General features: G+C 35.7%; 1 protein-coding gene across 5 annotated transcripts in view; it reads left to right on the top strand.

Moving 5' to 3' along the window:
- The window catches only part of MMS22L (MMS22 like, DNA repair protein), a 128,710-nt gene that overhangs the window by 17,327 nt on the left and 86,711 nt on the right, over nt 1-24,672 (top strand). For all 5 annotated transcript variants that reach the window (XM_088840702.1, XM_088840703.1, XM_055433043.2 and 2 more), the window contains 5 exons: nt 410-523; nt 3,115-3,288; nt 12,232-12,294; nt 19,519-19,638; nt 22,412-22,638. In XM_088840702.1, the coding sequence (XP_088696828.1) occupies nt 410-523; nt 3,115-3,288; nt 12,232-12,294; nt 19,519-19,638; nt 22,412-22,638 (698 nt within the window). The remainder of the gene's footprint in view (nt 1-409; nt 524-3,114; nt 3,289-12,231; nt 12,295-19,518; nt 19,639-22,411; nt 22,639-24,672) is intronic.

Raw genomic sequence — 24,672 nt, forward strand, 5'->3', positions numbered from 1 at the left:
TAATGTTTTACTGGAACACATTCCCACATTCCCATCCTTTTCATCCATTGTCTATGACTAAAGTTGCAGAACAATGGCAGAGGTGAATAGTTGTAACAAAGGCTATTTCACTATTAAAGACTCAAATATTTACTGTCTAGCCCTTTACAGAACAACTTTGCTGTCCGTTGGGCTAGATGATTAAAGCATTTTTTTTTAAGTTGGAAATAAATTCATTGTGTACTTTTGTATTTACATGGAAATTTATTTTAAAAGTTAATGAAATGGTATGTTTTTTATAAGCAATTTTATGTAATTGAGCATAAATTTTGAGTCATCAAAATCAATCTTTTAAAACATTTGAGGGGAGATATGTGGCATGTAAAATTCTGCTATCTTGTAATTTACTCTTTTTGGTTCTTTTCTGAAGGTTAGGCCTTCTGAGGCATTAATGAGTCACCATTGCCCATGTCCATGCATTAAAGAATTATGGGTTCTACTCATTCACCTTCTTAATCACAGAAGTAAATGGTCTCTCTCAGAAGTAAGTTATAAAACTGTTGGTTATTTTTACTAACCCTTACATTGAGTTTATGCAGTTGTTTTGGCAAAGAAAAATCTTAGAGCTGTTTTCTTTATAAACAGAGCACTGAGTACTAAATACTTACTGTATTTTTAACCCTAAATTGGCAATATGAAAATTCTAGGACAGGTATGAGGTTTGACTCATAATTTTATCTTCTCAAGTTCTTTTTTTCTTCTATCAAGAATCCATTAAGCTAAAATACTTAATAAATGCTCTTGTAATTCAGGAAACATTTAATCAGGAAATGAGGCAGATTTAGATTTATTAATCAATTTTACAGTATGTTATTTCAAGGAGGGAGAAAGAAAAACACAAAGGGGAAGGTGGCAAATTTTATTTTACCTCACTTTGAATCAGGTCTTCAGAATGGGACTTTATTTCAAGTGTTCTGGATTAGGGGGAAAAGAGAAATAGCCATATGCAGAAGTAAACAAATAATTAATTGTGAAATGATACTTAAAGTGGTTTATATGTTCTTATACAGTTAGGAGTTTAGAACGATTTCTTCCTATATACATTTTCAAGACTTTATCCATAAATTAAAAAAAAACTCCTCTGTAGCTCTCTGAGTCAGAAGCTCAATTGAGCTTTAAATTTCTTTAAAGACACTACAAATTTCTTTAAAGACACTACAAATTCAGGGAAAAGTAAACTGAAAGAACCGAGATACCATTCCTATTAGAATGACCAAAACTGGGAACACTGACAACTCTAAATGCTGTTGAGAATGTGAAACAATACAAACTCATTCATTGTGGTAGAAATATAGAATGGTTCAGCCCCTTTGGAAGACATTTTGCCCTTTTCTTACAAACCTTAGCATGGTCTTAACATATTGATCCAACAGTTGTACTCCTTAGTATTTATCCAGTGAAAACTCATGTCAGCACAGAAACCTGCACATAAATGTTTATAGCAGCTTCGTTTATCAATTATAATTGCCAAAACTTGAAAGCATCCAAGATATCCTTCAGTAGGTAAATAGATGAACTGTGGTATAGTCAGACAATGGAATATTATTTAGCACTAAAAAGAAATGAGCTATTAAGCTGTGGAAAGACATGTTGGTAGTGATGGTATTCATCTGAGTTAGTCACTCAGTGGTGTCTGACTCTTGCAATCCCATGGACTGTGGCCCACCAGGTTCCTCTGTCCATGGGATTTCCCAGGCAGGAATATTGGAGTGGGTTGCCACAGGAACCTTAAATGCATTTTACTAAGTGAAAGAAGCTAGTCTGAAAGGTTACACAATGTATGATTCCAACTACATAACATTCTTTAAAAGCCAAAACTGAAAACAATGAAAAGATCATTGGCTCTTAGGGGTGGGCAGAATATAGGGGACTTTTAGGACAGTGAAAATATTCTATATAATTTTAATAATAACTTAAATTTTACATTCGATACAGAAGAGAGTAAAAGCATTCTGACAGAAAAATACTGCTTTGAAAAGAATGGCAATTAGACTGGCAGCTGATTTCTCAACAGCCATGGAGGCCAGTGGGAATGGTATCATCATTTTACTAAAACAAACTAATTTTCAACATAAAATTCTTCATCCAGCACAATCTTTCAAGACTTGGATGAAGCAGTTTTCAATGAAGCAAAATTAAAGGGAATCCTGAAAGATAAATTTAGTAGAATAATAATAATGCCAAAGTGAAAAGGAAGGTTATTTGAGCTGTAGGAAGGAGGAGAGTAATGAAAGTGGTAAATGTTCTGTATAAATTATAATTGACTGGGGTTAAGAAATAAAGTACACAGTAATACTAGCTTATAAATTGGGTAGGGCATAAATGAGAGTATTTTAAAGTCTTTGTTTAGTCCAAGAGAAAAGCAAGATATATGTGAACTTACCCAGATATTTGAATGTATGCTGCTGTTTCTAAGGTATCACTAAAAAAAAAAATAGATTATTTAACTTACAGCCTGATAAAGGAAAAAATAGTGAAGTTGTCAACCCAAAAGAAGGCAGGAAGAAGGTGTAGATGGAAAAAGTAGGTGTATAAATAGGAATATAGAATAAGGTGGTAGATTTAAAACTAAATTTGAGTCATTATAGTAACTGGAAATGGGCTACTATTGCTCATTTAAAACATATACTGTCAAAGACTGTAAGCTGTTTATAAGAGAATCTAAAACAAAGTTCAGAAGAATTTGGAACTGATAGTAAAAGACAGAAGATATATATCAAGTTATCAAAGAATGGAAACAAGCTACTTAAGAATACTAACACATAAAAAAGATAAAGCCAAACAATGTGTAATTAAGGCTTGTATATTTAAGTGGCAGAACTTACAAAACTAGGGAATGATATAGAAGTCAGAATAATGGTTACCCCTGGATGGGAGAAAATGTGATTGTGGGAGTTGCAAGAGCTAGTCATTCTCTAATTTTTAACCTGGGTATTTTTATTATTCTCTAAGTTTTACATATGTATTTTGTATTCTTTTGTATTTCCTTATAAATATGAAGGAAAAAACCCAAATCAAGGTTTCTGGATCAGTGTCTGAATTTAACTGAATCATAATATACCTCTGTTTCCATAGTCATTTTGGAACTGGTTGAATAAACTACTCAAAACACTGTTTGAAAAATCAAATGACCAAAGAAGATCTGTGCTTATAGTCCAGCCCAGGGACCCATTGGGTTTTAGTTGGTGGATTATTACTCATGTAGCATCATTTTATCAGTTCGATCGCCATGGAACACCAGATGAAATGGTAAGATTTTATTTTTTTAAACTTTCTTAAATAATTGTTAATATTTTTTTTGGTAAACAAATTAGAAAGTGAGCAGAAACAATAAAAATCAGATTATAATCCTACAGAAATAAATTTAGCTTTTGAAACTAGACCTGCTGGATCTTTCTAAATCTTTAAAAAGTGAATAACTGAAATCTCTTAAGATTGCCAAAGGGAAAGCCTACATCTCCAGAAATGAGTTACAGAAGTTTTGGGGGAAGATACTTTAATCTGTTAAACAACCATGAAGTTTACTTCAAATAAAAAGACAGATTTTTAACTAGTATGTTAATTTCTAGTTAGAAACTTTTTTTTTTCAGTGTCATTTAAAAAGCGCTATGAAACAAAACCAGCTGGTTGATGTATTCATTTGAAACCTTATTTGTATATAACTTCTTCCATCTTCAGAAGTAGTATAGTGTTTGTATAAACCCGATAGTTCCATAAAGTAAGCATCTAGAATCTTGAAACTAATGTGTCTATATTTTCAAAATTGGTCTTTTCTTCTGGGGATGATTACAAAGCTGTCTGATCAACAGGCCTACTCTGAGCTTGTAAAAATTCAGATTTTTTTAAATCTGGAGATCCTGTTTTAGTACTATAATCTGGTCTGGAGTTTGGGAATTCTTATTTTTGAAAAGCTCCATGAATCTCTATCAGGTATGGAAACCACTGCTTTATGAAACATGTTTCTTGATGAACTCTTTTTCTCTTTTTGGAATACTGGACAGAGCCCAGAAATCATCCATGGAATCTGAGGGTCAGTTAGTATTGACATAGTGTTGTAGACATGGAAAGGGCCTTAAGAGGGCCTCTAAGTGATCCCTTAGTAATAAAAAATCCTTTAGGAGAGCCCAAGATAAAGTAAGTTAAGTCAGAAAGTGCTCTGACAAGTCCATATACTGCTCAGTATCAGTGGAATTTAAGCATTTTACTGACTCTGAGAGAGAATAACAGAATGAGCTTCTCAAAGAAAGATCGTGTGTCCTTTGTTTATGCTTTTGAGTCCTTCCCTTACTGGTGTATGGAAAATGATAAATGCTATTATTACTGTAGAAGCTCTTATTGAGTATCTTAATGGAGTTAATATGGTTATGTTTCACTTCTTTTAGTTCTTAAAATACTAGAACAAAAAAGAACTCAAAAAATTTACCTATAATTCAAAGGTCTTTGCATAAGCATTTTTATTTCTCTTACCTTAATTCTTCCAAATACATATTTCTGATTTTAAATCACTGTAAATGAATATGGCAATTAGTTAAGCACTTCGTGAGTTCCTGTTGAGTGGCTATCATAATAATAGGTGCCCATGATAGGATTCTCATGAAATAAATTGTGCTGCCTCTTCAAGTAATATGCTTTCAAGTTATTAATGCTTGCTGGAACTGCCATTAACACTTATTTCAATAAGCAGTACATTGCAGTAGTGGTTGATACTGACCCCCACATACTCCCAGTATGGTAGGTAATCTAGCCACATTAATATATATCATTACTATTACTATTGTAGTGTTGAATTGTACTGGTACAACCCTCAGTTGCCATTGCTGAAATCACTCTTCTGTTTCATACAGAGAACTCCATAGGACATTATTTCTTCTATTAGCTCTGGATCAAGATAGTGAAAGAATTATCTGTATTTAAAATAGATTAACCTGTGTCTTTTAATATTGCCAGTAATTCTTTTATGATTTGCTTTTGTCAAGATACTTTTTTTTTTAAATCTTAATCTTTAAAATTATGTAGAAGTTCTAGAGAGATTTAGAGGAACGAGAACCATGTGTTAGTCGCTCAGTCGTGTCCGGCTCTTTGCAACTCTGGACTGTAGCCCGTCAGGCTCCTCTGTCCATGGAATTCTTCAGGCAAGAATACTGGAATGGGTTGCCATTTCCTGCTCCAAAAGAGAGCCAGAGGATTTGGGGAGAAAACTACTTTTATATAATAAAAATAATAAAGATGTGTCATACGTGTGTATATATGTCAAATACATTCTGCCTTTATTCATGAATCCTCAGAGAGTTTCAAACATTTCTTGATTTCTTAATGTCTTTAAAAGAAAAACTCAAACTCTCCAGTTAATGATTTTTTCATTAGGGTTGATACCTTCAGCATTTTGCATTTGCAAAGTGTTTAATATCTCAGAGTGACTATTTGGTTTTTATCTCAGTGAAGTGTTATGAAGTAGGCAAGAGATTAGTATTATATCTATTTTACATGTAAAGAGACTGAAGGTACATAGTAGTTGTACTGTGTGCAACCAAAAAACAGCTACTAAAATAGTTGCTACTAAGAAAAAGCAGCAACCTATTTTTTATTACTTAGATAAATTTGATAGTAGACTTCATCTTATTAATAGGTCTCTGGGAAGGTAACCATGTGTACCAGTTTGCCAGGGACAATCCCAGTTTGTGTCTACTTCCCCCTCATTCCATCTGGTTAGTTTTCCCCCTTTTATTCTCAAAAGTTTCTCAGTTTGGTTTATAAATCATGTAATTATTTTAATCTTTGATCATAAGGGTATATTAACTCATTCTTTCAAAGATTATATAGGATGTTAATTTGTGTCTGAGATCTGCTTAGAGTTTTGAAGATTATCTGAATTTCTTTTCTCCTTATGGTGTATTAGCATAGCCAGCTACTGTATAGAAAATGGTTATGCGTTGATCATGCTTTATGTCACTAAAGAATTACCTGTGAGAGGATGATAGAAAGCAACAATGATTAGTCATATATTCTGCAGCAGAGAACTACCTCCAGTCTTGTGATAATCATAAAGATGTTTCAAATGTAAACTGCTTTGCCCTGAAGGTTAATGTGAAATCTTTCTATTTTAGGTTGATTTCAGATATGGTTAATTTTTTTTTAAGTTTTTGTAAACTAGACATTAGCTATATATGTATTTAAATAAAAACTTGCCAATTGCTTAATACTGGCTTATAAGAAAAATTTGGTATCTCATTTTTCATTCTAGAGGCTTTATATATTCATATATTTCTGTTTAATGCTTGTCTCCCAATAGATGTGTTCTTACAACCCCAGGCATCTGTTTTGCTTTTATTCTTTAGAAATATTGTTGATTTCTAGTGTTTCAGGTATACAGAAAAGTGATTCAGTTATATATATTCTTTTTCATATTCCACTTCATTATAGGTTAATACAAGATATCGAATATAGAGTTCCCTGTGGTATATAGTAGATCCTTGTTATCTATTTTATATGTTGTAGTGTGTTTGTCGGAGAAGGCAATGGCAAGCCACTCCAGTATTCTTGCCTAGAAAATCCCATGGACAGAGGAGCCTGGTAGGCTGCAGTCCATGGGGTCGCTACGAGTCAGACACGACTGAGCGACTTCACTTTCACTTTTCACTTTCACACATTGGGGAAGGAAACGGCAACCCACTCCAGTGTTCTTGCCTGGAGAATCCCAGGGACGGGGGAGCCTGGTGGGCTTCCGTCTGTGGGGTCACACAGAGTCGGACACGACTGAAGTGACTTAGCAGCAGCAGCAGCAGTGTGTTTGTAGTAGTGTGTATCTGTTAATCCCGTATTCCGAATTTATATCTTCCCCCTTTCTCCTTCGGTAACCATAAGCTTTTATTCTATGTCTGTAAGTCTATTTCTGTTTTGTAAATAAGTTCATTTGTATCTTTTTTTTTAAGATTCCACATGTAAGTGATATATATTATTTGTCTTTCTCTGACTTATTTCACTTAGTATGATCTCTAGGTCCATCTGTGTTGCTGGTAATGGCATTATTTCATTCTTTTTTATGGCTGAGTAATATTCGTGTGTGTGTGTGTATACACACACATCTTCTTTATCCATTCATCTGTGGATGGATGTTTGGGTTGCTTCCATGTCTTGGCTATTGTAAATAGTGCTACTGTAGACATTGGGGTACATGTATTTTTTTGAATTAGTTTTTGCCTTTTCTGGGTATATGCCCAGGAGTGGGATTGCTGAATTATATGATAACTCTTATTTTTAGTTTTTTAAAGGCTGAAGACTCCTTACTGTTCTCCATAGTGACCATACCAGTTTATATTCCCACCAACAGTACAGGAGGATTCCCTCTTCTCGACACCCTCTCCACCATTTATTATTTGTAGACTTTTTGATAATGGCTGTTCTGACTCGTGTGAGTCTGATTATAGTTTTGATTTGAATTTCTCTAATAATTTTAATTTCTCTAATAATCTCAGTATTGAGCATCTTTTCGTGTGACTGTTGACCATCTGTTTGTCTTCTCTAGAGAAATGTCTGTATAGGTCATCTGCCCAGTTTTTGATTGAGTGTTTGGTTTTTTGATATTGAGCTATGTGAGTTATTTGTGTAATTTGGAAATGAGTCTCTTGTTGGTCATATCATTTACAAATATTTTCTCTCATTCTATAAGTTGTCATTTCATTGTGTTTATGGCTTACTTTGCTGTACAATAGGTTTTGAGTTTAACTAGCTCTCATTGTGTATTTTTGTTTTTGTTTCCATTATTATAGGAGATGGATCCAAAAAACATTGCTGTGATTTATGTCATAGTGTTCCTATATTTTATGGTATCCAGTCTTCCATGTAGGTCTTTATTCCAGTCTGAATTTATTTTAGTATATGGTGTTAAGAGAATGTTCTAATTTCATTCTTTTACATGCAGCTGCTCAGTTTTCCCGGCACTGCTTGTTAAACAGGCTGTTTTCTCCATTGTATATTCTTTTGTCATAGATTAGGTGACCAGAAGTGTGGGGGTTTATTTCTGGACTTTATCCTATTCCACTGATCTTTATTTCTGTTTTTGTGCCAGTACTACGTTTTAAAAAAAATTATTATTATAGGTCTCTAATATAATCTGAAGTCAGGGCACACGATTTCTCTAGTTCCATTATTTTTTCTCAAGATTGTTTTAGCTATTCGGGGTCTTTTGTGTTTCCATACAAATAAAACTTTTTGTTGTTCTTGTTCTGTAAACAATGACATGAATAATTTGATAGGGATTGCATGAGTAGTTTGATAGGTAATCTGTAGATTGCCTTGGGTAGTACAGTCATTTTAACAATGTTGATTTCTTCCAGTTAAAAGTGATGAGAGTGGGCATCCTTGCCTTGCTCCTGATGAGTGTTACCTCTTAAAATTTTAATCATGTATTTTAAAAACAAATATAGTTTAAAGAGAATAATTACTTTAGAACGTTGCAGGGATCATCAGTACAATCAGTCTGGCCAGCTGGTTCTTGTCTTTGAAACTTCTGGAATAGTGATTAGATAAAGGTGTGAAATACAACCTTAAAATGAGCATTGCTTCAGGTTACCTAGTTGGCTGGATGTGGAGACTCAGTTCAGTTCAGTCGCTCTTGTGTCTGACTCTTTGTGACCCCATGGACTGCAGCAGACCAGGCTTCTCTGTCCATTACCAGCTCCCAGAACTTGCTCAAACTCATGTCCATTGAGTCATTTATGCCATCCAGCCATCTCGTCCTCTGTTGCCCCCTTTTTCTCCTGCCCTCAATCTTTCTTAGCATCCTGGGTCTTTTTCAGTGAGTCAGCTCTTTGCATCAGGTGGCCAAAGTATTGGAGCTTCAACTTCAGCATCAGTCCTTCCAATAAGTATTCAGGGTTGATTTCTTTAGGATTGATTGGTTTGATCTCCTTGTCCAAGGGATTCCCCATTATTCTTCTTCAGCACCACAATTTGAAAGCATCAATTCTTGTGTGCTCACCCTTCTTTATGATCCAACTCTCACATCCGTATATGACTACTGGAAAAAACATAGCATTGACTGTACAAAGGTTTGTTTGCAAAGTGATGTCTCTGCTTTTTAATATACTGGCTAGGTTTGTCATAACTTTTCTTCCAAGGAGCAAACGTCTTTTAATTTTGTGACTGCAGTTACCATCCACAGTGATTTTGGAGCCCCCCAAAATAAAGTCTGTCACTGTTTCCATTGTTTCCCCATCTATTTGCCATGAAGTGATGGGACTGGGTGCCATGATTTTAGTTTGTTGAAACTAAACTGTTAGCATCACTGTGTGACGGTATGCAGGGGGATTTTGAGCATTAACTTGCTAGTATGTGAAATGAGCACAGCTGTACAGTAGTTTGAATATTTGGCACTGCTTTCTTTGGGTTTGGAATGAAACTGACCTTTTCCAGTCCTGTGGCCATTGCTGAGTTTTCCAAATTTGCTGGCATGTTGCGTGTAGTACTTTAACAGCATCATTTTTAGGATTTGAAATAGCTCAGCTGGAATTTGGTCACCCTCACTAGCTTTGTTTGTAGTAATGCTTCCTAAGGCACACTTGACTTCATACTTCAGGATGTCTGGCTCTAGGTGAGTGACTACACCATCGTGGTTATCTGGGTCATTAATGCCTTTTTTTGTACAATTCTTTTATGTATTCTTGCCACCTCTTCTTAATCTCTTCTGTTAGGTCCTCGCTGTTTCTGTCCTTTGTTATACCCATCTTTGCATGAAATGTTCTTTTGTTATCCAGTTTTCTTGAAGAGATCTCCAGTCTTTGCCATTCTGTTGTTTTCCTCTATTTCTTTGCATTGTTCACTTAGGACTCTTATCTTTTCTTTCTATTCTTTGGAACTCTGTATCTTTCCTTTTCTCCTTTGCCCTTTGCTTCTCTTCTTTTCTCAGCTATTTGTGAAATGTCTTCCGAAAACCAATTTGCCTCTTTGCATTTCTTTTTGTTTGGGATGGTTTTGGTCACCCCCTCCTGTACAGTGTTACAAACCTCCATCCATAGGTCTTGAGGCACTCTATCAGTTCTAATCCCTTGAATCTGTTTGTCACTTCCACTGTATAATCGTAAGGGATTTGATTTAGGTTGTACCTGAATGGTCTGGTGTTTTTCCCTACTTTCCTCAATATAAGTCTTGATTCTGCAATAAGGAGCTCATGATCTAAACGACAGTTAGCTTCAGGTCTTGTTTTTGCTGACTGTATAGAGCTTCTCCCTTTTCACCTGCAAAGAATATGTAATCAATCTGATTTCAGTATTGACCATCTGATGATGTCCATGTAGTCTCTTTCGTCCAGGGCAAATTCTGTACTACATGTTTTTTCCTGATAAATATTTTGCATGTACTTTATTTACATAAATATATTTGAGAACACCAATAATTCCTTTCTAAAAACTACATCATGGTACAATACTAGTTATCTACTGACGTGTAACAAAATTTTGCTCCTTAAAAGAATGAACATCTCACACAGTTCTTGAGGGTCTGACATCCAGTAGAAGCCTAGGCGGGTCGTTCTGTCTGAGAATCTCATGAGTTTGTAATCAAGCTGTCCCCTCGGACCTCAGTCTCTGGAGCTGGAGGGTTTACTTCTGTTCTCGCTAACCTTGACAGAAGGCCTTAATTACCCATCATGAAAGCCTCTTCAGTACTGTTCTTAGCATAACTTTTCCCAGGAGTCAATGAGAGAGATTGCCATTAAGACAGAAGCTTCAGTGTCCTTTAATCTTGGGAGTGACATACTTTCAGTACTGTTAGTGCTGGTATTCTTCTATTAACAGACCAACTCTGGTACAGTGTGGGAGGGGATTGAATAAGGGCATGAATTCCAAGAAGCAGAGATCAGTAGGGGCTGTCTTAGAGCTGGCTACCACAGTCACTAAGCATTTTTATTAAGGAAATACTTGTTCAGTGATTTCTTGTAGTTAGTATCCATCTTACATGAGCATTATCCAGCCATGTAAAATCTGAACGTGCTTTCACTTTTTATTGATCACTGGAGTTCATCCTTCTGAACAGCATGGGTGCTATAATAGGGTTCGAAGGGTGTGAGGAAACTCTTTGCCTTTATTCTTTAAGGCCTGTGGCTTAGCTTTCTAAGTTCTCAGGCTTGCTTTTGCACCTTTTGTTCTTCCCTTGTTTGAATCTAGCTGTGATTTGCATCTTTGTGAATGTACTTTCTTTGCTTCTGGTTTTGACCAGTATCCACATATCCAAATCTTTAAGAACTGACTATCAAGTGAACTAGCATGCGTGCTCGGTCATGTCCAACTCTTGGTGACCTTGTTGGCTATAGCCTACCGGGCTCCTCTGTCTATGAGATTCTCCAGGCAAGAATACTGGAGTGGGTTGCCATTTCATCCTTCAGGGGATCTTCCTGACCTGGAGATCAAATCTGGTTTTTCTGCACTGCAGGCAGATTCTTTACCACGGATCCACCTGGGAATCAAGTGAACCAGGCATCCTGTGAAAAGTTCCTCCAGGTTTTCCCTTTGGAAAAGTAGAGTTGTTCTCATTGCTTAGCCTTTGTGAAATATGTTGGCTTTTTGAGTCATTTAATCTTTATTGTAAAGGCTTCTGGATAGTTGAGGTTGCCGGTCAAGTGACCAAATGTGTAAAAGTTGTTTTACAATAACTTTTTTAGTTACTTGTTTACTAGAGTAGACCATTTTGAGGCCATTAGAAGGCAATGGCACCCCACTCCAGTACTCTTGCCTGGAAAATCCCATGGACAGAGGAGCCTGGTAGGCTGCAGTCCATGGTTGAACACGACTGAGCGACTTCACTTTCACTTTTCACTTTCCTGCATTGGAGAAGGAAATGGCAACCCACTCCAGTGTTCTTGCCTGGAGAATCCCAGAGACGGGAGAGCCTGGTGGGCTGCCGTTTATCGGGTCGCACAGAGTTGGACACGACTGAAGTGATTTAGCAGCAGCAGCATAAAACAAAGGCAAAAATCTCTACTGAGTAAAGTACAGAATAAGGAAGATACTCAGCGGTGTAAAAGACTCTAAAGTATACTTAAAGTTTTTTTTTTTTTCCCTATTAGATAATAATTGACAGCAAAAGTTTACTATTTGTTAAAATGTTTATAATTTTATAGAAGTACCACTTTAATAAAACAACTGATAATTGGAGTATTTAACAGCAATAATTTTAATGCAATATTTTCTCCCTTTCTAGAGGCAAATGGAATCAAATTGGAATTTTGTAGAAGAACTGCTGAAAAAGTCCATCAGTGTTCAGGTACACATTTAAAGTGAGATGGTTTGTGGGCTTTGCTAAATTTTTGTGTTACAAATTTTATTTTTAAGAACCAAACAAACCGTTAAAATGATTTAAGTAACAAACTTGGTTTACTTATTAGAAACCCAAGATAAGAATCATCATTCTTTGTTAATGAAGGGTGCTTGTACAATAGTTTTTATTTTGAAGATTTTTATTTTAACACTGAGTTGCCAGTTAAAGGACAAAGATAATTATCCTAGTTGGTGACTTTGACAAAATGTATTCAAAATAAGGAGCAGAAGCTTCAGAATCAGCCATTCCTTGACTGTCTGATATCAAGTCTAGGAGACATGATGAGGGAGATAGTCAGTGGCATTGGAAATTCAGCTGTATCCTCGTCACAGCAGGAAGGTGACTTGCCTTGCTGAGCAATTTGTCTTACAGGCTTGAATCATACTCTGACTGATAAGGTCCTAGTTTCTGAGCCCTCATTTCATAGCTTATCATTTTTCTTTCTGCAGAACTGTTAATGCAGTGCTTCATGGCCCAGAGGTCAGATCTGACCTCCTTTTAAAATAGTTTTAAGTGTGCTCTTCATCACATCTTTAAGCATATTGTATTATAGTTCTGTAAAGTTTTGTGGCATAAGTTGTTTATGTAAGATTTTAAATGGAAATTTTAGTATTTTTTTTGTTTGGGTAATAGACTCATTTTCTGTTAAGAAATGAGGATTGTTAAACAACCTGAAGAGGAATAAAAAATATAGTAGTACAAGACTGCTAAACATATACACATACATCTATTTTTTACCCATATCTTTGAAAATCGTTTTAATAGCTTAAAATTTTGTTTTCCCTATTATCATTACTTTTTTAGGTGAAAATATAAGTACATTTAGTTATGATAAAACTCTAGTTATAAACTAAAAATTCTAGATTAGGATGCCAAAGAATTCTGAATACATCAGTTGCATCAGAAGCAAAAGAGCTGTTAACTCAACCATTGTAAAAATTGTTGTTTCTTTTTTTGTATCATTTTAATTGGCTTTTTGCTCTGTTCTTTTTGAGAACATACTGATTTTAGTAGCTCAAAGTTTCAGACTTGTATTTTTTTTTACTTCAAGAATGTATGGAATCCCTAAAAAGTGGCCATTATTTACATCATCAGTCTTTTAATGGTATCTGTTAAAGGTGTTGTGAAGATACATCCCTAATTCTTATAAGGAGGTAGACTGACCATGTAGATTTACCTGACTTGGAATATCCCAAGATGTGGGACTTTCGGTGATAAAACCAGGGAAAACCGTAGAAAACTGGGCCAAGTCAATCATCCTAGAAGCAAGGATAGTACAGCTAATCTAAGAAACTTTCTTCTGTGAATTTAGGTCTAGCATAAAGTCAAAGAAATATCTCTCCTGTGAGAGAAGAGGTCATTGTAATATTTAGAAAAAAGCGGTCCATTCTCTCTAGTAATCTCAATTTTCTCTTGCCTTGATTGTATCAGGTTAGATTTTATAAGTAGTATAGGACTACTTGCTGGAGTTCTTAAAACCAATTTTGTGGGTTCAGTAGGTGGTCATAAAGAATAAATAATATGTTTGGATAGAGCTATCAGTTTGATTATCTGTTTTCCCCAACTGAGGTAAATTAAAATCTGACCATGCTCGTGTGCTTTGACTTCATCTCCAACTGTGAAAGAAAGAGTCTGTTTGCAATATTAAAAAAAAAAAAAAGTTTTACATATACACCTGTCTTCAAATAAAATTGGTGGGCATTCCGCTGTAGTTTTGATTAAGCAAATAATGTTCCAAATCTTTGTAGCCATAGAGAATCTTCCAGAAACAGGCACTGAGCTTTGCTAGTAAAGAGAACATATATTGTTAAATTTTGCTTAAACTGAATAGTTAAGTATTTGCTCTAAAAACATTCTTATGAGGTAATCCTGTGTAATATTTGTGAATGCTAACAGTAAACATCTGTCCTACCTTTACAACATCATTATTTTCCTATGAAAAGGGATGTTTTTAGTTTTATGCCACTTTTTAAATAAAGCCTCATTATTTTCTGAGTTCACAGCAATTTTCTTTCAAAGGTCATGAAAGGGTGCAAGAAGAAATTCTAAGCAAGCCTAATATTTTATAAATATTTTTATTTGTCAAAGAATCCTGAGTCTTAAGGCTAAAAACAACTCAGAATATGATTAGTTCTGAATAATGTGAGTCAATAATCATCTAATTACATCCAGAATTAGTGTGTTTCTTGGACAGAAGGATTTTTACTGGGATATTGACGTCTAACTCTTTTTGTTTAGTCACTGAGTTGTGTTGGCCTCTTTTGACCCCATGAACTATAGCCCGTCAGGCATCTCTGTCCATGGGATTTCCCAGGCAAGAATACTGGAGTGGGTTGCCTCTTCCTCTTCCAGGGGATCTTCCTGACCCAGGGATCGAACCCATGTCTCCTGCATTGGCAGGCAGATTCTTTACCACTGAATCACCAGGGTAGCCATTAACTCTCTTTATCCAATCCTGATAAAATCCCATCAGACTGACAGTTACTATTTAGCTTGAACATAAGGTTTATTCTCCAAATGGTTTCTGATAGGCAAGTTAGTTATGCATGAAAAATGAACCCCCAGTTGTTATATTGCCATTTCTATAACATAAGCTTAGAGATGTTTTTATTTTTAGTTCAGTAAAATAATTTGGTGCATGGAATATACCCAAATTTAATATGCCTGCCTTTGATCTTTCAAAATAAAAGTTCTAGGAAGATACCCTTTTTAAAAGGACTAAGAGATCAGCAGCAGACACTGTGGAGTATTCTAGGATTGCTTTTTATATGAAATAGTTTATATGTACTCATTCAGCTGAGATGAGACACCCAGAGAGCCCACAGGATCTTGTGATAAATGTAGAAATTGTAGCGTGGGCTCTGGATTTGAGATCGGTAGGTTTGAATCTACATGGAAAAGAGCCCCACGGGCCTTCCGGTTTATTAAAAATCAGAGAGCGTGGATTTAGATAATGTTAATCAAAATTCTTGGTTTAGGTAGAGTTTGGCTTCAACACTTACAAAATTAAAATATGTCCACTTAAGGTACAATAGTGTGAATGTGTTGCGTTTATTATATGATTGTCAAGACTCAATGTTTCAGCTAAAAAAATTCATTCGGAGTGACAGCTGTCGCTGTGCGAGTACTGTCCATAGCACTAAATGTACATTTTCCACTTATGACAGTCTTGTGAAGTTCCATTTTAGACATTAGGAAAACTGGGACACAGAGTAAGGCTTGTCCAGGTGCACTCAGCTAGCTAGGAAGTGGCGGAGCTGGAATTTGAATCTTCACATGTGTTTTTTACTCATTCCAAAGTGAAGTCTCTCAGTCGTGTCCTACTCTTTGTGACCCTATGGACTGTAGCCTAACAGGCTCCTTTGCCCATGAGATTTTCCAGGCAAGAGTACTGGAGTGGTTTGCCATTTCCTTTTCCAGGGGCTCTTCCCAACCCAGGTATTAAACCCAGGTCTCCACATTTAGGCAGACTCTTTACCATCTGAGCCACAAGGGAAGTCCTATGAGGGAAGTCATTCCAAACTCCCTCAAAACACTTGACTTTGTGAGATTCTTATTAAAACTCTGCTTTTTGTTGTTGTTGTTATTTTAAAACTTTCTTTTTTGAAACTTCTTTGCTGTTATGTCTTTGATTAGTAATGTACTTTGATTTGTAAGATCTGTTTTGGTAATACTTGTGGAAAGCAGCTATCTCAATTTTCCACTTTTTTAAATTTGTTTTTGTGATCTTCTCCCTCTCCATTAAGTCTGTGATGAGAAAAATGTAGGAAGAAATTAATATACTCAGATGTTCTCAAACATTATTCTTCACCATATTTCAGCTGTTTTTCCATTATGAATTTGAACTAAGATGTCTGTTGGCTCCTCTACTTCTAACTATTGTAAATTTTTATCTCTTTGGCTTTCTGAACTTGAAGATGGGCAAATCGTTTAATTCAGCGATGTGCGCCCACCCACACAATTTTTAATGGAAAATTCTAAGAAGAACTAAGGGAACATGGTTCAAAACCAAATAATGGTTGAATATACAAAACATGAGAATGTGCTTTACAACAAATACTGTGATTAATTAAAAAAAAATAAGCTTGCTTTTCAAGTCACACTCAACTGACTTACCCTGCCAAAACTTTGGAGAAAATGGTATTTTATAAGACGGTTCTTTTCATTTTAATCTGTAGCCACTAGCAAGAAAAGGGTGGGAAATTTATCTCCTTTCCTTAACAAAAAAAAAAAGGAAAAATCCCGCAGGATACTGTATTTAATTTCTTGATTGGTTACAGTGGAAAGAACATGGGCTTTGGTCTCACAAGCTTTAATTCAAATCTTGCTCTGGCCACTAAGACCAATCTTGATCAGATCTGGTGTCGATTAGATGTTCATTTTTTTTTCCCTCGTGTTTGGAAGGTGGTGTAGTATAGTATGTCTAACAAGCTTTGGAGCCATGAGTCCTAACTCCTTCCCATATGCACTTGGGTAAGCCATTTATAATTTCTGAATCTCAACCCTTTTTTTTTTGTTTTGGTAAAATGAATGTAGTGAAACTGAGATGGTATGAGACATACATGAATAACATACATAAAACATCATATAATACCAGATGCATAGTTGGTATTTAACCTTTTGTTTTTCCCAAACTTTGTATATTTTTATGGTTTAAATATCTTTTTGTGAATTTTACATGTAAAATAGTTTTTAGATACCAAACAAAGCAATAGAAAACTCTTCCGAACGAACCCACTTTTTTCATGTAATTCTCTTTTTAATCTTACAATGTAATTAGTATGTTTTAATTCACATCAGTAGTGTGCCATGAGAATAAACCTACATCTAGTTTAATATTTTCATAATGAAATCAAAGAACATTAGTGACCAATGAGGATTAAATGAGTTTAATTATCAGAGGAACTAAATATCTTTCCCTAAACCATAGAGCTACTTGATGAAAAGAAACACTAGAATTCATATCTGTTTTGTTGGTAAAACATTTACGGAGTCTCTTTGAAGCAGGCACTGTGCTAGGCCTAGGGAGCATTTTCACAGCCCTTAGGGAACTCATAGACTTGAAGGCAGATAGGAAGGTAAGAACTGTGTGTGAAGTGTCGATGAAGGTATGTAACTTTGTACAGGAAGTAGTGATCCCCTTCTCTTTCAGAAATACCTCTTTCAGAGTCCATGATGCTCGGTTTCCTACCTACTTCATTGGATTTTGCTTATAGGCCTCCTTTTTCTTGATATCTAAATTTTGGAATAGCAGTAGGCTGTCAGTTCTGGATTCTTTTCTGTTTTCTGTCCACAGTCTTTCCTGGATTGATCTTATCTAGGCTTTTAACTCTAAATAATCAATATGAAGGTAATATCCAAATTTGTATCAATAGCTCTGACTTTTTCCTTGAGCTGTAGACCCATAAATTGTCTGTGTAATATTTCCACTTGGTTGCCTTGTGCACTCTCTCTGTTCCTTCCCTGTTCTTTGCCACCTTAAGAAATGGTTCCATCAATCCATTTTCTTAAGCCAAAACTTAAGAATTCCCCTTAATTGCTATCTTTCCTTCATACCTTAATATAAGTCATCAACAAATTCCATCAACATAACTCTAAAATTGTCTGCCTGTCTTAATCTTACAGTTTCACAGTTATCTCCTAGAATTTGTAAGTTGGTGGGAGGAGAAGGAAGCAGAAAAAAGGAGACATTTTAATCTTCTGTGATGAAATAACCACACACCTTTGTTGAAAAGAGACAATACTGAATCCATTCAACAATTATTTACTTAAAGCATACTGTTTCCCAGGCACTTTCACATTTCTAGCATGTCTATTTGTACTTAACGTTTGTCTGCTTTTCTGTTACACTGGAAGTTCTCTTTCAGCTCTTCTAACTGATCTTATTCCTCTGTTCTTATCTGCTATTGTCGTCTTGCTTGATCCAGTGTAGCATTTTTGAAACATTCATTTCATGTCACCCCTGTGTTTGCAGTCCTGTAAAGGCTTCCCAAGATAATTAAAATACAGTCCATACTTCTGATTGTGACCTGTAAAGCCTTAAATGAGATATGGTTCCTGACTATCTCTGACTTAATCCTGTAATACCAAGCTTACTGCTAATTCAGGAAGTTTCCATGTATTTTCTCTGCCATTAGTGCTTTACTTTCATTTCTATATGTGTTTGGCTCTTCTCCATCCAATCATTTAACCCAAATTCCAGCCCTCAAAAGCTCAGATGGTAAAGAATCTGCCTGCAATGCAAGAGACCAGAGTTCGATCCCTGGGTGGGGAGGATCCCCTGGAAGAGTAAGATGGCAACCCACTTCAGTATTCTTGCCTGGAGAATCCCTGGAGCCTGGCAGGCTACAAGCCATGGGGTCACAGAGAGTCGGACACGACTGAGCAACTAACACTACTACTGCTAGCCCTCAAAAAGACCTTTCAGTTCGTAGTTCCTAATAAAAAAAAATGACCCACATCCTCTGTCAGTTACTCTACCACATCACTCTGCTTTTGTTTTGCTGTTTGCAGTGGGTGTAACTGTTTACATTTATCTTGTTTGTATCCTCTTTATCCATTCTCCCCAAAGTGTAACTTCATTATGCCTAGTACTTTAGAATAGTGCCTGATATATACTAAGCTTTGAATAACTGACTGGAATTTAGTGTTATGTCAGCTTTTAACAAACATGCATGTTATTTGATATATAAGTTTAAAGTGTCACTTTTTTATTCTTACCTATTGCCGCATTCTAAAAGGTTAAAGCATATGTACTCTGCCAACGCTCTGGTTTTTAGAAGAATAACTCCTATATTTCTATGAAGAATTACTGAAGTATGATTGAGTCTTCTGTATTTTTAGATAACTTATGCTACTTTCTGATTAGGGTTTCTTTCCAGTCTCTGGGGTCTACCCTATTCAGTTTTTAAATACCTATTGCAGTTGTTAAATAATTGAGTTAAAAGTCAAACTGAGTTATGTAATTTCAATTATCATATTAACCTTCTCTAAAGCAAAGTTATATACCTTATGCTGATTCAGACCTTCTGATCTGAAGATGAGAATAGGTATGACTTGGTGATATATATTTATATTCTTTTCAGGAGCAGGTTATTTGCAGCAGTGTCAAGTTATAATAATGTGTGTTGGTCATCATTTAGTTCCTCACAATTTCAGTTTATTTTTTAGGATGGTATACTAGAAGAGCAGTTACGAATGTATCTTCACTGTTGTTTGACCCTTTGCGATTTCTGGGAGCCAAACATCGCAATTGTCACCATTCTGTGGGAATATTACAGTAAGAACCTGGTGAGTAAATAGACTATGAATTTGTTCAGGAATTTGAGGAATTTGAACATGATATTTGAGGAATGTTTTTATGGTTTAATTATATATAATTACGGAGATTTCTTAAAATTAATTTTTCAAAGTAGATTAGAGTAGCTAAAAAATATGTTTCTCATTGTCTGAAGAGCATTGACATAAGGGAACGGAGCATCTGACATTCCTTTTCTCTTAAGGGTGAGATTAAGCAAAGAAACCAGAATTGTGCCAGAAAGATATTTTTTAAAATCCTCATTTATAAATGTTTTCTAACAACTACTGATTGCTTGCAACACATTGAACAGTTAATGCTATCTTGAATAAGAACTAGTCTTGGCATTTGAGTAGCTTTTAGGCTACTAGGCGGAGAAGGCAATGGCACCCCACTCCAGTACTCTTGCCTGGAAAATCCCATGGGCGGAGGAGCCTGGTGGGCTGCAGTCCATGGGGTCGCTAAGAGTCGGACATGACTGAGTGACTTCACTTTCACTTTTCACTTTCATGGATTGGAGAAGGAAATGGCAACCCACTCCAGTGCTCTTGCCTGGAGAATCCTAGGGACGGGGGAGCCTGGTGGGCTGGCGTCTATGGGGTCACACAGAGTCAGACACAACTGAAGCGACTTAGCAGCAGCAGGCTACTAGGGAGAAGCACACATATTGTAGAAAAAAAGAGTTACAGTACTCTGGAATGCTAGAGGAAGTGTATGGAATGCTGACCCAGTGTATGGACTTGTAGAAGACTTGATGAACTCACAATTTTTTAAATTGGCCTGGGGAATAAGAATTTTCCAAGTACAGAAGAAAATGAGCCTCCAAGCAAAAGGAATTATAGTGTGGACAAGTGTATAAAGACATGAAAGAACATGATTTATGCCTCATATGTTAAATAGTTCTAGTGATGGGTCTGAAGTGACTGTGGAGAAATATGGGAGATGAAGAAAGTAGAAAAGTTAGTCCAGGGCTGGATTTTGAAGGGTTAAAGATAACATGCAGTTGAGTTATGATTTATCCAGGAGACCTTGGAAAACAAAGATGTGACACATTATGTATGTGTTTGAGAAAACTTTTTTCTGAAAGTAGTATAAAGGAAGTGGGTACAGATGAGATAGTAATCCAATACCAACCAGTCCATCCTAAAGGAGATCAGTCCTTCATTGGAAGGACTGATGCTAAAGCTGAAACTCTTAATAGTTTGGCCACCTCATGTGAAGAGTTGACTCACTGGAAAAGACCGATGCTGGGAGGGATTGGGTGCAGGAGGAGAAGGGGACGACAGAGAATGAGATGGCTGGATGGCATCACCAGCTCGATGGAGGTGAGTTTGAGTGAACTCCGGGTGTTGGTGATGGACAGGGAGGCCTGGCGTGCTGTGATTTCATGGGGTCGCAAAGAGTCGGACACGACTGAGCAACTGAACTGATGGTAGTATAAGTAAATAATGCAACAAATGGGAACTAAAATAGGGACAGTGAATTTAAAAAGAGGGTAAATTTGGAAGAGAAAATTTTAAAAGTACATTTAAAGGATTGTTACTTGTTGTGAATAGAGAGAAGAGAAGATTTGGAATGTTTGATTTTCTGAGTAAGTATATAGTGAAACCTTTAATCAGGACAGAAAAAGGTATGGAGGATTTACAAGTAAATTACAAGTTTGGGTCTGTACATAATTGAACTTATTAAAAATGAGAAAAATACCTTTCTCTGAAACATGGTCTTCTGGCTGGAGAAATGACCAATTCTAATTTTCAGGCAGAATGTGTACAAGATGGGTCTGTAATGTCTTGTTATATCTGAAAACAGAAGGTATCCAAGTAAACTGGAGTTGTGTCAAAAGAACACAGGAGCCTGCTTTAAGGAGCTCCCATTCCCTGGTGCTGGGTAAATTTGGGCATGATAAAGAATAAAGAGAGCTATGGATTATGTCTTTAAATCCTCGAGTTTCTGGTATTTTGAGAAAAGTTGTTATTCTGGAAACTGTTAAATAAAGGAAAATATAAACTATATTTCAGAATACCAAATTTCAAGCTAGTTTAGAAAGAATGATAGAATTAGAAAATCACTATCTTGCACATCTGTTGAAATAAGCCATTGGATGATGATCATCCTTGGTTGTTCAAACAGTGGGGATCACTCAAATGGATCGATCAGCGTGATCAGTTTTAACATCACAAAAAGAATGAAAGTCAGAAGTTATGTGCCTCTTTGCTAACTGACATAGGAAGTACTCAAGACTGCCATTGGAAGATTCTCACCAAAAAAACTTGACCTGAATCTGATCAGTCCACTAGATAGAGCTAGCAATTTACAGAAAAGATAGCAGATGAAAGAATATATTAAGTGACTCCAGGAAGATGTAAGGAAGATCTTGAAATGTAGGAAGATATAAGCCCCTAAAATCAGAATTTAGGAAATGCTGCACAATAAATTACCTGTTAAATGGTATGATGAAACCATTGGAAATTTTTATAGGATAAAAGATTTAAGAGGCGTGTCAACCAAATGCAGTGTATGAATCTTGACACTATTCTAATTTGAACATGTTAAAAAGACATTTTGGGGATAATCCAGGAATTTGAAACACCCCTTTGTATTCTGTGCTTGAATGGAATTTTTATTTTAGGGGGAATATGTGGTAATGGCTGTGTACTTTTTATGATTAAGAAGAGTCAGAATTTTAATGAGCTAGTTGGGATTTACAGCTTTCTGTTGTTTTTTATTCAGAGATTTAATACTAGTTTTCTGTTTTTTTCCTTTTAGAATAGTTCTTTCAGTATTTCTTGGCTTCCTTTAAAAGGCCTTACATATATCATTAAATCACCTTTGTCTATGCTAGAAATGGTGAAGACCTGCTGCTGTGATAAACAAGATCATGACCTATATAAATCCAGCAGTAGTTACACTATTTTCCTTTGCATTTTGGCAAAAGTTGTCAAGAAAGCAATGAAGAACAATGGTCCTCATCCTTGGAAGCAAGTCAAGGGAAGGTGTGTGCTCTATCTTTCTTTGTCATGAATGTTCACTTACATCTTTGGAGAAATTTTACTATTTGGGTTTTTTAAGTTAATTTGTGCTTGGATGTCTTTATGGTTTACATCGTAAATGTATTTGTTAAAGGACAGCAAAATATGGAGCATTTTGATCTTGCCAATTTGTTACAGTATGAAACCAACCTAATATCCCTAACTTAGGGAGGATTTTAGTTTCTTGTTTATCTCATCAGTCCTGAAGAATGAAATTCCATGTATTAAGTGCAGGTATAAAAGAGAACTATTGTTTTTCTTGCCAAAGTTAATTGTAATGTTTCATGTAATTCCTTGCATATATTTTATTAAAACTTACAGAAATAAAAATCATGTCCAGATTATTCATTGGCAGATGGTAGATTCAGTCTGTAAAATTTTGTGTTCTTTGAGTCCACCAGTCTCACAAGCCCAGCTTTCTTGAATAAAAACTAACCAGAATATAATAGAACAAAAACTTCTGATGTTCTCATTTGAGGAGTATGTCATTTTCATTTCTGGTGTGATAAAATAAATGTTTGGTCACATTGGTCTAGTGTTGTCCTTTTTTGAGAGTTTTGCTTGTTAAACGGGTGTGACTCTTACTGTCTTCCCTTGTTCTACTTTTGCCTATGAGCTCCTTTTCTAGCCCTCTGCTGTTGACTGCTCTCTACTGCTTGCTTAGTTTAAGCAATGGATGCTCTTGCAGCAGAATACTTTTATTTCTGGTAGGTGCTTCTCAGTAATCTCTCACACAATGAATAATTCTTGCAACATTATGGTGATACAGTTTGGATTTTTTATTTAGAATATACTTTTTTTTTTTTAACGGTATCTTTGTTAAACCTCCAGTAATTAGGTAGCTCAAATAGAAGTTACTTTTCTTTTGTTGTGTTTGCCAGTTTGGTTTGAAATCTTAAATATTTTTATGGAAGGCATAATACTCTGAACTTTATTCTGTTCTGTTCTGTTCCATCGCTCAGTCGTGTCCGACTCTTTGCGACCCCATGGACTGTAGCCTACCAGGCTTCTCCGTCCATGGGATTCTCCAGGCAAGAATACTGGAGTGGGTTACCGTTTCCTTCTCCAGGGGATCTTCCCGACCCAGGGATCGAACCCGGGTCTCCCGCATTGGAGGCAGACGCTTTAACCTCTGAGCCACCAGGGAAGCCCTCTGAACTTTATTGCTTAAAGAAATTGGAATTCATAACAAGACTGTATACCTAGCCTATCATGGGTATGATGGGGAGAATATGAAGATAATTAGATCTTTAGGAGCTTATCAGTTTCATTATTTATAAATAAAAATTTAACCTCTCATAAGCATTAGTCATTTCTGTTTTGAATAAACCAATTATAAAAATTGCAGAGAAACTTAACAATCCCTAAGTAAGATTAAAAATGAATGGTGTTCAATTCTGATCCCTTAATTAAAATATATCAGCTCTTAAATTATATTAAGTAGTATTGACAACAGATTTTTAAATGGCTAGATTGGATATCTGAGCACTAATAATTTTTCTTTGTGAGTGAGTAAAAATAATTTTTCCAGTACTTTGCATTGTCTTAACATGTAAGTACAGTAAGAGCCAGGTCTTTGTGAAGGGTAGAGGGGGAAAGAATTTAAGGAACATTGTTATATAAAATTGCCCTGTTAAGAGTTCTATAAAGTACATCAAGTTGTACTTAGAAGAATTACATATTCTTTCTTATTTGTCAGTAAACACTGAAAAAGAAAGGTAATGGGGGGATTAAAATAAAAGGAAAAGCCAAGTACTATATAGAAAATAGTATTTCTGCTGTCCTTTGGGGAAAGCCACCGAATCCTTTGATTCACTTATAGATGCTTGTTGCATCCTTGAGAAATTTGAAGATTGAGAGGGGAGGCATATTCTATGAGTTTTGTGTTCTAAGCAACAGAAGTGATACAATAGCCCCACTATGTAGAAACAGCTAAACATTTAAAGTGATGAGACTGTCATGAGTATTGAGTTAAATGTTATTTTAAAAGATGGATTT

Source organism: Moschus berezovskii, chromosome 10, assembly GCF_049115385.1.
Source record: "Moschus berezovskii isolate FMDL1 chromosome 10, NW_MosBer_1.0, whole genome shotgun sequence".
NCBI lineage: Eukaryota > Metazoa > Chordata > Mammalia > Artiodactyla > Moschidae > Moschus > Moschus berezovskii.